Here is a 17,376-nt window from a genome sequence, read left to right as displayed (position 1 = left end):
ATGTGTTCTTCAGGATCGGAACTCAGGGAGGACAATTGGGTGTGCTGCTGAGTTGGATGAATTGTACTACTTTCTATGTGCTAACTCTCAGGCTTACTGTTGTCAAGTTATTTGTAGTTCAGTCTCTTCTCACCACCACCACCAAATAAAGCTACTCCATCACCGCCTTGGCCATCCTAGCCTCTCTTATATGCGTTGCTTATTTCCTTCGTTGTTTCTTCCTTCAGATCACTTTGTGTGTGAAATCTGTCAATTAGCTAAACACACTTGGGTTCCTTTTTCAATTCATTCATATCATGCTTCAAAACGTTTTTCCTTTATGTGAAAAATTTGAAGTTGCGCATATATTTTAGCAATTGTATGACATGATTCTCACGCAATTTAACTCTCATATCCAAATTCTTTGAACTGATAAATGGAACCGAATATTTTCATCCCTCACTAAATGATTTTTCTTCAAAAAGGTGTATTATTCATCAAAGCTCTTGTGTCGATACACCACAAAGGAAAAATCATCATCTTCTAGAAGTTGATCGCACACTACTTTTTACTAGCAATCTACCTAAACATTTTTGGGGGATGGTATTTGATAAATCAGTTACCATCTCAGGTGTTAAAATTTAAAACCCTAATTTCTACTCTTCAAGAATGTTTTCCAAAATCTCATATCTTTTCTAATCTTCCTTTACGCATACTTGGATATTCGGTTTTCGTTCATATTCATAATCATCTTAGGTCTAAGTTAAATCCTAGAAGTCACAAGAGCGTTTTTGTTGGGAACTCTTCCACCAAAAAGGGTTATAGATGTTATTCTCCTGCAAAGAGAAAATATTTTACTCTAGAGACATCACTTTTTTTAAACACCAATCCTTTTATTTGAAGCCTTCTACCTAGGGGAAGTCTCTGATTAAAAATTTGGCCCTGCCACATATTTCTCTAACTAATTGGGAATAGTTTTGGTAAACAAATTCACCTCCTAATCGAGCTCGGGGGAGATCTTAACTCGAAAAAATAGGAACCTATCTTACTTCCACAAGACCCAGAAATTCGAAATCAAAAACCTATCTTACTTTCACAAGACCCAAAAATTTAAAATTCAGAAATTCAAGATTACCCTCCTTCTGTAGATCTAGAAATTCCAAATCAAGAAAATCCACAATCACCTCAAATATCTCCCTAGATCACTCTAGTACCCAAAATTTTAAATTTTTTCCCATGACTTACAGCAGAAGAAAGTACGTAGAAGCCAAGTTTGATCTGATATCTCGAGCGCCTCACGCGTCTGACTCAAGTTCTGATCCTAATGATACTAAGCTACCACAATTGGATATGTCAATCGCACTTTGTAAAGGTACTCGTCTATGTACTCAACATCTTATCTCCAATTTTTTAGGATACTCTCATCTATCTAGACATATGCATGATTTGGTAACAAATCTCTCAGAAACAGCAGTATCAACCAATATTGATGAGACTCTTAAACACAAACATTGGCATACAACAATTTATGAAGAGATCAAAAGCCTTGGAAAACAACGATACATGAGACATAGTCAATCAACAACAGGAAAGAACCAGACTGGCTGCACGTGGGTCTTCACGATTAAGTGCAAAAGCGATGATTCGGTTGAAAGATACAAGCCTGTCTCGTGGCCAAGGGGTACACTCAAACATACGGAATTGACTACTAAGAGACTTTCACCCTTGTGGCAAAGATCAACACTATTCGGGTATTACTATCTCTTGCAGCAAACTTAGATTGACCACTTCACCAAGTAGACGTCAAGAATGTCTTTCTCAACGGTGATCTAGTAGATGAGGTGTACATGGATTTGCAACCTGGGTTCAACAAAAATAAAGAAGCCTCAGTTTGTCGTCTAAAGAAGACTCTCTACGATCTAAAGCAATCTCAAAGCTTGGTTTGACAGGTTTGCCAAGATGGTTCAGCAGCTTGGATACAAGCAAGTCACACCGACCATACTCTATGTCACCATAGAGTAAAGGGTAAGATTGTCATATTGATTGCTTATGTAGAAAACATTATATCACCGGTAATAACCTTGAAGAGATGGAAAGGATCAAGAAACATCTTGCAACAACATTTGAAATGAAGGATCTTGGGAAACTTGGATTTTTCCTTGGATGGAAGTTGCTCGAAGCAAGGAAGGAATATTCGTCTCACAACAAAAATATACTTGCTAAGAGACACCGGGTTAATGGGATGTAAACTTGTTGATACTCCCATAGATCTAAATGTAAAACTTGACACATCCAGAAGATTCACCAGTAGACCGAGGCATGTTTCAGTGACTCGTTGGCAAATTGATTCATCTTGCCCACACCAAACCTGACATCACATTTCCAGTGAGTTGTATTAGCCAATTTATGCACTCACCATATCAATGTCACTTGAATGCTACAAATAGAATTTTGAAGTATCTAAAGGGAACCCTAGTAGAGGGTTAATGTTTAGAAAGAATGTGACAAGAAATGTTGATTATTTGTTTAGAAAGAATGTGACAAGAAATGTTGATTATTTGTTTATATTGATTGGGCAAGGTGTCCGAATGATCGTAGATCCACTTTGGGTTATTGTTCTTTTGTGTTCAAAAATATGGTCACTTAATGAAGTAAGAAGCATTATATTATAGCAAGAAGTAGTGTCGAGGCCAAGCTTCGTTATGCTGCTCTTGGTATATGTGAAGTCCTTTGGTTGAAACAACTCCTTGAAGAACTACACATACTGAAGAAAAGTTCCATAATTATTTGGTGCGATAACAAGTTGCAATCTCAATTTCACGCAACCTCGTTCATTATGATAGAACGAAGCATATTGAGACTGACGAACATTTCATTAAGGAGAAGATTGATGAAGGCATTATTGAAGTCTCCTACGTACCTACCACATAGCAGGCTGTAGAAATTCTTACAAAGGCTCTCTTTAAGCCTATTTTTGACTGGTTAATAGACAAGCTTGGGATGTATAACATATACCATCCCGCTTAAGGGGGGAGTATAGAATATCTTATCTTATCTTCCTATTTTATCTCTAGCTTATCTTCCTATTTCACCTCCTATTTTATCTCTAGCTTATCTTCCTAGTTTATCTCCTATTTTATCTCTAGCTTATCTTTATCTCTTGTAAACATATAACTATAAATATATGTTCCTGTAATTCATTAGATAATAATATATATAGTTTAGTTCTGAGTTTCTTCTTATTTTTAGTGTTTTTACCCAAATCTTATAATTCTTTAATTGCTCTAGTACTTCTATGTTTGCATTATTTCAAAATCTAGGCATGTTAAAGCTTGGATTCCCAAGCACTTACTTATTAACTGCTTGGCCTAACACTTTTTTGGTATCTTTGTAGGCAAAAAGAGATTGGAGCAATAAATTATTGAAAATAGTTGCTAAGGCACATGACTAGGCGATACTAGTAAATTTTCAACTATTAGACATAAGAATAAAGGTAGTATTTCATTTGGTAACAATGACAAACTTAGATTTGTAGGAACAAGAGATATTGAATTAAACTCAAATTTCATATTTCTAGTTAAGGGAATGAGGTATAACTTAACATAAGTTAACTATATGACACCAAATACAAAATTGAAATTTTAGCAAAAATCTATTTGAGTATTCAAATTTAGATAGAACTTAATTAGTAGGCAAAAGAAGCAACAAGATATAATAAGATCTTACTAAAGAACAAGAATATTAGCAATGACATAGGAGATTAGCTCATGGTTTGAAATCTTGTGGCGTGCCGAACGAAACACACAAAATGTTTCATTCCGCGTGACACTAGCACGCCCGACACCAAGCCCACGGTCGCATCACGCAACCCCGTAGGTAGTAACGAAGGGGTCATGCGACTCCACACCAGGCGTAGCGAGATACAGACGCAGGGCTAGAATTTTTTAATTCAAACTTACGTTATTAAACTTAATTAACTCATAACTATAATAGAGATAATCTAAATAGGTTTAATTAAATCCTAATAAAATTATCCTATTAACTATTTAGTTTATTTATTTTAATTTAAAAATATATAATAAAATTTTTATTTATTTATCTATCATAGGAGAGTATTACAATTCCATTTGTTCTTTTTTTTTAAAAAAAAATATTTTTAATATTTTTATATATTTTAAGTGTTTATGTGGTTTAAAATATTGTATCGTACCTAGTGGCATAGGCAAAATATTTTATTATGCCCACTAACTGGTACGACACAGAGACCAGCATGGCTCGTGGAGGCATCGCGGAACCCCCTCGACCGTGTTGGTGTCATCGTGATTAATTTTAATTAAAAATTAGTTTAATAATTTTAATTAACTCTCAACTATAGTAGAGATAATCTAAATAAGCTTTATTAAACCCTAATAGAACTATAACAATAATTTAATATATATATTATTTATTTTAATTCTAAAAATATATAATAAAATTTATTTATATATCATACATATTTTTTTATTTTTTCATATTTTTTTTAATATTTAAGTTAAATGTTTTTATTAATATATGTTATATTAAAAAAATATCAAAACTATATTAGCACGACATGACACAATACGATATCGAAATTGTATCGTGTCGATCATAAACTGAAACTCCGATACGGCTTGAAATTTTAAATCATGGATTAGCTATGTTAGCATGAAGATAATCACAAAATTAGCTAAGGAAGAATTAGTGAAAGGATTATCCAAGATATCATATGATAAAGACAAGTTATGCGATATTGTTGTTGATGACTATACTAGGTTCACTTAGGTAAATTTTCTAAGGCATAAAAATGGCACCTTTGCAACCTTCACAAAATATACTAAGAGGGTAGAAAACAAAAGAAATAATGAATGTAAGCTTATGGTACCCTGAATGTGTTAACTTAAAGTTACTAGGGTATTCAAACTCAAATTAAAAGGGTAGTAAACTCAATAAGAGCACAAATGGAGGGTGCCAATTCCAAGGATGCTCACTCAATGTTAGCTATAGAAAATAACATTGTCTTACGGTCATCCACCGAAGTTGCATACCTAGCCCTAGGTGGATGTCTAGCCCGAATCCTATGGATGATGTTCATACCTTAAGCATTGTGGTGTAGATAAAAATGTACAAATTATTTATGACAATATGGGTGTAATTAACTTAACTAAAAATCTCATACATCACTCTAGAACTAAGCAGAATGAATTTAGACACCACTTTATACGGGAACATGTGGCAAGAGATGATGTATAATTCACATGTTTGAGTCAAAAATCTAATCTTGCCGGCATCTTCACAAAGCTACTACCTAAACCCAAATTTTCTTCACTAAGAAGAGAACCCCATATGTGCAACATTAATTAGACATATATGATAACTATAAATAGCATTACGAGAAAGGCATACCTCACAAGGGATTTTTAAGTACCCATAAACATATTTTCAACAACCTAAACATAAATAGAAAAGAACAAGTATATACCATAGACTTGATTCATAATTCAAGCCATTTTTTAAAAAAATTGACCTATTTAAAGCTGTTGTGAGAAGCAAGGGTAGATAAGTCTTTTTATCTTTTGTAAACAAGTTGATGCTTAGGGTTGTGTGACTATATAAGCATATGTAATTCTCCTGAAATATTTTGAATATGAAGAAAACTCTTTATTTCAACATGGTATCAGAGCAAAGTTCCGATCCCTAACCCTAACCCTAGCCGTCGGCGCGTCTTCTTCCTCTTTGCCCTAGCGCCGACCAAGCTTTCCTCTTCCTTTCTTCATCGTGATCTCCTGGCGCCGACCAAGCTTTCTTCTTCCCTTCTTCATCACGATCTCCTGCACTTCACCCTCTCTCGAATTCCTTTTCTTCAGCCCAGTCTACTGCCGTCGCCCCTTCCAGAAAAATTTTAATAGCGGACAACGCTAGCGAAACCTCGGGGATTTCTGCGAACCCTATGTCTTCTTCAGGACAGGTACAACCTGTTTTCACAATGGCAGGCACTGGAGGGTCCGGTCTTCAGATAGTATCAGAAAAATTGTCTGAGACAAATTATGCATCTTGGGCAGTTGTTGTTGAACTTTATGTCGAAGGCCATGATAAACTTGATATTCTTCATGGCACTAAAGTGAAACTAGATGAAAAGGATCCTAGCTTTCGCACTTGGCGGTGTGACAATATTCAATTAATGACTTGGATGCTTAACTCTATTAATTCTGGCATCAAACAAGTCATTCTTCATAACAAAACAGCATACGACATGTGGAAGACACTGGAGCAGATGTATGGACGTCGACATGATATGCTGTGTACTTATCAGATCAGTAGTCAAATTTTCAAACTTGAACAAGGTTCTATGTCAGTCACCAATTATTTTGCTACTCTGAAAGGACTGTGGGATGAGTTTGACTACTACCGGATGGAAAATTGGAGTTCCACTGATGATCATCAGAGATATTTAAAGCTTCTGGAAAAAAACAGAATTATTAAATTTTTAGATGGACTTGCTGTAGAGTTTGAGAATTTAACAGGGCAAATTCTTGGTCTTGATCCTACTCCTTCTCTAGAACAGGTTTACTACAAAATTCTAAGTGAAGAAGGTAGAAAAAGGACCATGAACAACAAGGGGATTTCCACTGGAGGTCCTCCGATTGGGGAGACCTCTGTCTTTATTGTTCTAGAACAAGTTTCTGGGGACTAAAAGACAAGGGGAGATTTTGCTGCATGCAAGAGCTAATCATGATTCAGATTGATTTCCGTTAGGAAAAATATCGAAGAAACCTGAAAAATTTAAGCACAATGCTAAGAAGGCTCTAGTAGTAGTAGTAATATTGTCAAAGTTAGAAAATGAAGAGGCTATTGGTTCCTCTGTGTCCTCTATCATGGGATTGTCTTCACCATATTGTTAATCTCCAGGAACTTCCTTCTCAGCGGCTTCATCTTTTCTCACTAACCACCTGAGACTCTACTCCATTTCAAGCGCACTGAACCATAGCCTAGGATTAAGTGTTCTGGTCCTGGTACCTGTCTCATTGATTCAGGAGCTACGGATCACATGACAAATGTTACTAACTCCTTTATTTCTTATTCTTTATCCTCTGGGCAGGAGAAAGTGATCATTGCAGATGGAACCAAAGCCACTGTTGCTGGCAAAGGTTCCATAAAACTTACAGATCATTTTTTTCTATCCTCTGCACTTCATGTTCCATCCGTCTCTATTAATTTACTTTCTGTTAGTAGCATTACTAAACAACTACACTGCTCCGTAACCTTTTTCCCTGATCATTGTGTCTTCCAGGATCTCGAGACCAAGCAGACGATTGGGACTGGCCGTGAAGTAGGGGGTCTTTATTATTATCAGCTTGAAACAACATCTGCTCTGAAATCTGCAGCCAAGTGTTTGGGAACTAAGCATCAAGAAATTCTTTTATGGCATTCTCGGTTGGGACATTTGTCTTTTCAGTCTTTGAAAATTTTATTTCCTAGTCTGTTCTTTTCTGTTTCTCTTCAGTCATTTCAATATGAAATCTGTCAGTTATCCAAACATTGTAGAACACATTTTTCTGAGTCTTTAAAGAAGAGTTTGTCTCCATTTGATCTTGTTCATTCGGATGTGTGGGGGCCCTCTCCTGTGACTTCTTTGGATGACTATCGATATTTTCTCTCTTTTATTGATGACTACACCCACTGTACATGGCTTTACTTGATGAAAACTAGGGAAGAAGTTCCTCGTCTCATTCAAAATTTTTGTAGAATGGTTGAAACCCAATTTAACTCAAAGGTGAAGATTCTTCGTTCTGACAATGCCCGTGAGTACTTTGCACAGTCTCTAAATACTTTTCTTGAGGATTCAGGAATTCTTCATGAGTCATCTTGTCCCTACACACCACAACAAAATGGAGTGGCCGAGAGAAAGAATCGTTGTATTCTTGAAACAGCCCGTGCACTATTATTTCAACGTCACTTACCTAAATATTTCTGGGCTGATGCTGTTCTTGCCGCTGCTTATCTCATCAATCGGTTGTCATCTAAAGGTCTCGGAAACCGGTTTCCTCTCACTATTCTTCGTCCTAGCGTAGAGTTGTTCTCCCTTATACCTCGGGTTTTTGGTTCTCTTTGTTTTATACATGTTCTTGGTCCCAAATCCTCTAAACTTGATCCTCGTTTTATACGAGGAGTTTTTATAGGGTATTCCACTTGCCAGAAAGGCTACAAGTGCTTTGATCCTATTACTAGGACGAGATATATCTTGAAGGATGTTACTTTCTTTGAGTCTGAGTCCTATTATTCTCCTCAGTCTCATCCTCAGGGGGAGAATATTACCTCTTCCTTTGTGCCTCAAGTGGTTCCTCAAGTTCCTCAAGTGGTTTCTTCTCCTATTCCACTGGATGTCATAGAAAATAGAAAAGATGCCCCATCACTGGGAAAAGATGTTCCATCACTGGGAGCACAGTCTTCACCAGATATTATTACTTATAAACGACGAAGACACAAGCAAGAACCTACTATTGATCGGCTAGTTGAATCGGATGCTCTGGCTCCTGATCCTGTGAAGCAGTTATCCTCATCAGTTGAGTCAACCGCACCTCTAAATATGAATGAGCTGAACCTTCCGGTTGCTGTTAGAAAAGGTGTCAGGTCATGTACTCAACATCCTATCTCCAACCATGTTTCATACTCTCGTTTGTCTCCTTCATATCATGCATTTGTTTCACAGTTATCAAATCATGCTATACCTTCTTCCTATTATGAAGCTGTAAGGGATTCAAGGTGGCAGGAAGCAATGAACGAAGAAATGGAGGCTCTTAACAGAAATGGTACTTGGGAACTAGTTGATCCCCCAAAGGGGAAGAACTTGGTTGATTCTAAATGGGTCTATGCTATCAAGTATAACTCAGAAGGTGAAGTGATTAGATATAAAGCCAGACTTGTTGCCACGGGATTCACCCAAACATATGGGGTAGATTACTTGGAAACTTTCGCACCAGTTGCAAAGCTGAACTCGGTCAGGGTAATTCTTTCTCTTGCTGCTCAATATGGTTGGCCTTTATTTCAGTTAGATGTTAAAAATACTTTCTTGAATGGTGACCTTTATGAAGAAGTATACATGTTGTCACCGCCTGGAATTGAAACAAAAGGAAAGGTTTGTAAGTTAAGAAAAGCTTTGTATGGGCTTAAACAATCTCCCAGAGCATGGTTTGATAGGTTTTGCAAAGTCATGATATTGTTTGGTTTTAAACAAGGGAATGCTGTTCATACACTCTTTATAAAAAGGAAAAAAGACAGCACTACCATTCTTTTGGTTTATGTTGATGATATGATAGTTACAGGGGATGATGAGGTAGAAATCCAGGCTCTTAAGTCCAAGTTAACATCAGAATTTGAAATTAAAGATCTTGGATCATTGAAGTACTTCCTGGGTATTGAAGTCGCTCAATCAAAGAAAGGAATATATGTATGTCAGAGAAAATATGTGTTGGATTTACTCAAGGAGGCAGGGAAGCTGGGTTCTCGGCCAGCATCTACTCCTATAGAAGTAAATCATGATCTTACTAGTTCGAGTGGGGAAGATCTTACAAGTCTGAAAAAGGGAACGTATCAAAGGCTAGTTGGAAAATTACTCTATTTATCTATGACTAGGCCTGACATCACCTATGCTGTTAGTGTAGTAAGCCAGTACATGCATGTTCCAAAAACTATCCACATAAAAGCTGTTGACAGGATTCTAAGATACTTGAAATCATGTCCTGGAAAAGGCTTGCTGTTTAAAGGAGGTGGTGATCTGAAGGTAGAATGTTATTCTGATGCAGACTGGGTTAGTTCTCGAGATGATAGAAGGTCCACTTCTGGCTATTGCACTTTTTTGGGAGGAAACTTGGTAACTTGGAGGAGTAAGAAACAAAATGTTTGTGCACGGTCCAATACTGAAGCTGAATATCGAGCCATGGCACATGGTCTTGCAGGGATGTTGTGGTTGAGTTTTCTGTTGACAGACATGGGATTAAAGGTTGAATTACCTCTCAGGTTGTATTGTGACAACAAGACAGCAATCAATATTGCAAATAATCCGGTACAACATGACCGGACTAAACACATTGAGATTGATATTATTCGGGAGAGACTTGATTCTGGAGAGCTATGTCTGCCTTATGTTAAGTCTGAGGACCAACTTGCTGATATGTTTACAAAAGCTATACCCCAAGCTGTGTTTGACTCTTCTCTTAGCAAGTTAAACATGTTTGATATATATGTTCAACTTGAGGGGGAGTGTTGTGAGAAGCAAGAGTAGATAAGTCTTTTTATCTTTTGTAAATAAGTTGATGCTTAGGGTTGTGTGGCTATATAAGCATATGTAATTCTCCTGAAATATTTTGAATATGAAGAAAACTTTTTATTTCAACAAAAGCTTTGTACCAAAATGCATAAAAATAAAAAAAAAATTATATAAAAACCTATATTTTGGATACATAATTATAAGACAAATATGTGTGCAAAATTTCATAGATTTTTAATTTATAGAATTTTCTATAATTTTCTAAAACCTGATAGACACCAACTACAAAAAGAACCGTCAACTACAAAAATTAGTCCAGTGTGGCAAAGAGGGAGAATGGTTGAGAATATTTATACATTGAGAGGGAGAATAGTTAAAATTGACACAATAAAAGGGAGCTCAAATTTCATTGCCTATCTAGCATGATTATATTTCTTATATTCATGTTCATACCCATCATATTGTTCTTATTCATATTTATTACTCTTATGATCTAACTTAAATTAGTTGTCAAATATCGAAAATGGTCAAGATTGTTGATGTGACAAATAGTTAAGTTAGAAAATATATTTGTTAAGCTTGTGACAAGTGTATACAGGAATAGGTCGCATAGCATGAGGAAGTCCCGAAATATTAAGGGTGATTGGAAGTCTAGTAAGAGGAAGTCTCAACAAATCAATGGTGATCAGATATCAAACATGAGGAATTCTTGACAGATCAAGGATCATCGAATGCCTTGCAAGAAGAGATCTCGATTGGTCATAGAAAAGCTTAGCAAGGCAAAGAAGACTCCAGACAAAAGTTCTAGAGTGCAACGATTAGCATGGGTGCACATGTAAATTTACAAATCGAAGAATAGATTAGGCTCAAATAAAAACCTTGGAATTTACTTAATTAATGTTCTAGTCGACTCAGCAGATGACCCAAACACTAAGCTTGTCATATATGTCAGCCAACTTGTCAGTCACCGCTACTATGTACCACTTGATGGGTTAGTCGACTAACTACTCAACAAGAAGGTCCTATTTGACCATCTATATTAGCAATCAACTGATGGTCCTTTGAGTCAAATAGAAGAAGAGTTAATGAATTGCAATAGAATCATTAGTTTGTTGTAACAACCATTATCCATAAGCAGTTAACTTATGGACCATTAATCAGTGATAATGAAATAGTAAGTACATTATAATAATTGTTTCTAAAAGCTACTGTTAAAGTGGTCAATTTATGGACACAAATAGTCGATTGAAGAGAATGAGTAATGCAGTTGCTTGTTACCAACCAGTTGAGTTGACTGACGCTGAAAAGTAGTGGACTGATGCAGAGAAGAACTGATGATTTTAGAGGATTCTTAGAAGCTTGGGAGAGGCATATAAATATAGGGCATGTTGGCTACGAAATCAATCACTTCTATAGCAAAGCTACTCTATTAAAATCTCTCAAACTCTCTCATCCGTTCATTGTAAGTTTTTTTACACATTTGTAAGCATTGAAAGAGGTTTCTGCCCTTCCAAAGGATTTCTAAGAAGGAGAAAGCTAGTGGAATTCGTGAAGTGATCTACCAAAAGGTCATAGGCCGTGGAACAAGAGTTTAGGGGCTGCAATCCCATAAAAATCGAGTCAGCATTGTCTCCCACTCTCTTTTCTTTTGTGCATTTCATTAATTGTCAATTGATTTTATTTTTACAAAATTACACTTCTCGTCTCATCTAAATTTTGTTTAAGGCTATTCAACCCCTTGGCCTTCTTTTGATCCCACAAGATTTAACTTAGACAACTTAGTTTGTTCAATAGAAAGAAATGAAAATGAAGATATTAATTATCTAAACAAACTATACACATAGATGAAGATGATACAAAATCTATGAAACTTAAAATTGTAAAAGTATCAAAGTTTATGCATAACAATCCACATGGATGTCCACCAACATTTGACATATATATCCATGATGTGGAGATGAAACATGTAAATTATTATAGATAGTGAGAGTTGCATAAGTATTGTCACCACAAAGAGACTAGGATCCACCTAACATGAGAACCTCACCTAAGTAATTAAAATTGTATGGGTCAAAACAAGCTTCCCTTTCCATCGTAAAAATGCTTTGTTTATATTCAATTGGGCTCCTACAATAATGAGATATAGTGTGATGGTTTTCCACTATATATCGTGTATATTATCCTTTGTAGACAATCATTATATGACTTCTTAGTCACAAACTATGGAAAAGAAAATATATCCTCGTTCCTTTCCAAAGAGATGTTTGGTTCCTATTCAAATGCACCTCCTACACCAATGAGATTTAGTGTGTCGTTTATCACATTAACATCTATTGGGACTCAGGTTTAAAATTTTGAGTCATATTGGAATTTTGATTTATGACCGGAATGATATGGTTTCAATACATATAATAGTCATAAGGATGATCTTAGGTTCTGGCATCTTTAGATATATTACATATATTTGAAAACTTCAATTTATTCATGAATTAATGTAATTATTGTATTTTTGAGAATGTGCAAAAGTGTTGCCTAAATTTTCTATTTATAGTAAAAGATAAGGAGATGATATTTTATTTATTGATATAATGTATCTATTATATTATATGATAATTTTTGAATGAATGAGTGTTTATAAGTTTTCAAATGTTAAACAATTTAGATAAAAGCAATAAAATTTATTTCTTCTCTTTTTTAAAAAATGATATAAATTAAAATTTATACAAATAATTAAGATAAGTTTAGTAAAATATATTCTTTAATTTTTTTATCACATGCTAATATTATTTTGTTCGATCTCTATTGACTACACTAAAATTAGAACAACCAAAAAATCTTTCAAACACTAATTTTTATCTTATTTAACAAATTTACATTTAAAATTATTTTTAAATACTAAAGCAAGTTAAATTTACCTACTATTTTAAAAATTAAAATTGGGTAAAAGTTTATTTAAAGTTAAGTGGAGTTAACTAGAGATGTCGATTATGATCATGTAGGTTTAAACTTGATTTTATTTGGATTTATTTTGTTAAATTTAAAATTAAATTAAATTTCTATATAGAATAATTTAATTCGATCATATTTAATTAGAATAGTATATATTATATATGGTTAAAAATTATATTATATTTAATTATCTTTTGCTACTGTTATTATGTCTCCACTGCATCCACTACATCCTTCATTGCAATAAGGATTCCGTGTTTACCCTCGTGGACGGCTGTAGAAGGGAAAGGAATCAATGGTAGATTTTAATAGTTTCTAAGAAGTAACATTTAAAGCAATCAAGACAAAAATAGGAGAATGGTACAAGTTATTTTGAAGAATTATTTATTCGTTTAGAAGTTATTAGGATAGATTATTTCTTATCTAACTTGACCAATGTTGGGGGGCCTTTTAAAATGACTCAATCCTCTCTTGTTAATTTATATTCCACTTTCTCTTATTTTAAATTGTGGTATTAGATCAATTTTGTTGTTGCATCATATAATATCTTCTGAGATCTGCATTGTATCCAGTGGCTTCAATCTTGGGTTCAAGTTCTAAAAGAATGTGATTACCAGTGAATTTTAGAAATTGTATGTCCCAGATTTGATGCTTGCTATTAGAGGTCCAAGTTGGAATATCTCAGACTACTAGAAAAGCATTTTCAATAAAATGAATGTTAATAGTGAATCTGAAAAACAAGGCTTCAAATCTGGAACAAGATTATTTCAAAGGAAAAAGAAAATTTGACTTACATTTGGCCTCACCGGTTTCATAGATGATGATATCAAAGATGATCTTGGTGGCGGTAATGCATCAGGAACTGTTGCGACAGTGTGCACCAGCCCAAGAAGATTAGCTATTCCATCATAACCAAGTCCCTGATTGTGTAATGAAAAGCTAAATAAGTTTCAATTTCTAATGTCCAGCATATAAAATTGAAAATAATCCAAAATGGGCCTTCTCAGACATGCAAAAAAACATAAGGTAGAAATCATCTCATCACAAAAGATTATATGTTTTCAAGTTACATGGAAATACTAAGGACTTTGTTTCTTTAATGAAATTTTATTATGCATTCTAACAGAAATCTCTCCTTTGAACATCATATTTTAAAAGATTGGGAAGATATAAGAATAAGGTCCCCACCTCTCCAATAGGGCCTCTCTTTTGGTTATATGCCTATTTTAATTTTCTTTTAATTGTTTTTTATCAAATTAAAAAAAAACAGGGAAATAACCTTGCATGACATCCCAACTATTGTATATTTTCCCACCAATGTTTCCAAAACTACCAACCACAAATTCCAATTTATCCAACATTATTAAAGATTAATTTGAATAAACGATAATATCACCTTTGAATATTTGGATAATGTGGCAAGGCGTTTGAGATCAACAAGACAACATACTCTTGATTATCTTATGAATACCTAAGAATCCACTGTTATGTATATTACCTCTCTTACATGTAATGTAGAAACAGAAATGACTAGCAAAACATTGATGAAAGAAAAGATAAAGAAAGAACAGATTGTATGGTTGGGAAAAATTTGATAAACTTGTTTCACTTATATACACCATATAATATAGAAGAAATTTACTTTTTTAGTGGCATAAAAATGAATCCAATTGGTTTCAAATTTAGATGCCATATTGTATAATAGAAACTACTATAATCAGCTATATAACAGTAAAGTTTTATCAAAGATACCTTAGGCTGGGTAAAACTATATTTACCTAGGATGTACACAAGTTCACATCATAAATTCTGCCTAAACTCTATGCCAATTTGACATTGTTTTTATTTATTTAATTAATTATTCAAATTGAAGTAACAAACCATCACGCACATAAAGAAAGTTGGCCAAGGTATTGTATGGTTGAATAGCAGATCTTTTGACAGAGATAGCCAATACACCATTTGACATTTCCTTCTCTTCTGTATAGAACTTGCGGTAGACTTGGATCCCTTTAATGGAAAGGAAAGAATTCCATTATTAGGTCAAATAGGTTCATGAATATATAGATAAAAAAATTGTGATAATCATCATGTTACTGAAATTAACTATCTATAAGTTATGTTGCAACCTACTCAAGTTCAAATAAACCTTCATCTTAAGCTAGAACAAAAAAGCATACTGAAAACCTTGATATTTAAAGATCCTGAAAACTACAGAAAGTCAAAAATGGTAAATTATTCAACAATATTATGAAGCAAGGTTTGAAGTGTCGTTCCGTGCCGCCCGGCACGGACGGTTTTTACCGTTCCGCCGGGCGGCCGAAACCGGCACGGGAGGCGTCCCCGTCTCGGTGGCGCCGGAGGAGACGCGGGACGCCTCGCGGGTGGGCGCGATCTCGTGTACGCCGTTTTTTTTTTCTGTTTTTAATAATTATTTATTTTATTTTATTAATTTAAACAATTCCTAAGGAGGATGGGTAGAGGAGATGTGATATTTCAAAGAGGCTTTTATAAACCTAGTTAAATTATCCTAATAAAATATATAAAAAATATATTTAAAAGTAAAATAAATTAAATAAATTTTATTAATTAATATACTGAAAAAATAATATTTTAAATTTCATTTAAAAATTTTAAAAAATATATAATAATTCTTATTTATATTCTAATATATTTTTATTATTTTAAATTTCATTTAAATTTTTAAAAAAAATCTAAAAAATTTTAAAAAATTCTAATAAATTATATTTGTATTCTGTTTTTTTTAATCTTTTACTTGATATTTTTTACTATTTAAAATATATATTATTTAATTAATAATTAATTAAATGAATAAATAGTTAATTTATATAATTATTATTAATATAAAATAATATCTTGTATTATTATTATTATTATTATTATTATAGATACTTCCATTTTAATTTGAATTATTGATATATCAATTCTATTTAAATAAAATTATTTTAATTATTTTTTCTAACAATATTAAATTATTCAATAATTGAGAACTTATAATAAATCAATATACAACTTATTTTTATATACACAATAAACATATTTATCTTATCATTATTATAGATAAATAAAAAATACCGAAACTATATCGGCACGGCACGATACGATACCGAAACCGTATCGTTCCGGCCTGAGACCGAAACCTCGGCACGGGTCGAAATTTTAAACCATGTTATGAAGAATCTTAAAATGTCTTTACCCTAGTAGTTGAACGTCACACCTAAGATACTTGAATGTTGAACTTGCCATAGTTGAATGACCTTTAAAATCAACTATAATCAAAATTTTGTTGCATTAATTTGAGTCCTTTGTTAAGGTCAATGCTTAGGTGCATTTATGATATTATTAAGCATGACCAAGTAAAATGCCATTACATCCATAGTTTCTACAAATCCATATAAGGAATGAGTCTATTACCATCTTCAACAGACATAATCCCTGGGAGGACATTAGCAAGAATCTCTACTTGCAGCATTTCAGAGAAGGAATTGTAATGCTTAACATGCTGCAAAAAAACATGCATCTTTTAATCATAAGGCTCTTCCATCATGACAAAGTAAAGGTATGATATACTGTTGAAGTAAAAAATAAGTTAACCACCATATACTATTAAGAGTTATATGCAGAAAATATAGTAATGCAATGATGGAAGAGTGAATAAAAGACCCATTATATGTTGCAGTGAAAACCAATCTATGTTAGCAGTCATGACAATTCAGAGTCTAACATCTTGTTTTAAGTATAGTCCTGTACTGTGTAATTATCCAGCCATGACATTAAAGCAGCAATGTCACTGTCTACCCTAATTCATAGCTTTGTAATTTCTTAACTCATACCAGAGGTGCACCTATAATTGTCCCCTCTTCCTCCCATTTCTCCTTCTGCTTCATGTTGTCTAGAACTCTTCCTCTTCTCTAACATACTCCAATAGGCCCCCATCTCGACTAGCATCCTACATATATCCATTTCCAAATGGTATAATTCAACTTCTGAGCAATTAAGTCTTCTCCCAGAATTTTCGTGTGTAAACCTCTCTAAAACCGGCACGATACGGTACCAAAACTATATTGTTTTGGTCTATGACTTAAACCTTAGCATGGGTTGAGATTTTAAACTTTGGTTTCGATATATGGTGTCGGTGGAGA

General features: G+C 33.9%; 1 protein-coding gene across 2 annotated transcripts in view; it reads right to left on the bottom strand.

Moving 5' to 3' along the window:
- Positions 1-17,376, bottom strand: part of LOC122029995 — an 86,095-nt gene that overhangs the window by 33,414 nt on the left and 35,305 nt on the right. Inside the window, exons 6-8 of one of the 2 annotated variants that reach the window (XM_042589146.1) lie at positions 16,649-16,736; positions 15,105-15,223; positions 14,020-14,133 (exon numbers count right to left, since the gene is read on the bottom strand). In XM_042589146.1, coding sequence (XP_042445080.1) covers positions 14,020-14,133; positions 15,105-15,223; positions 16,649-16,736 — 321 coding nt within the window. Of the gene's footprint in view, positions 1-14,007; positions 14,134-15,104; positions 15,224-16,648; positions 16,737-17,376 lie in introns of both variants that reach the window. The other variant, XM_042589145.1, reaches the window with a different exon arrangement.

This window comes from Zingiber officinale, chromosome 10B (assembly GCF_018446385.1).
Source record: "Zingiber officinale cultivar Zhangliang chromosome 10B, Zo_v1.1, whole genome shotgun sequence".
Lineage (NCBI taxonomy): Eukaryota > Viridiplantae > Streptophyta > Magnoliopsida > Zingiberales > Zingiberaceae > Zingiber > Zingiber officinale.
This window is presented reverse-complemented; position numbering and strand designations above follow the sequence as displayed.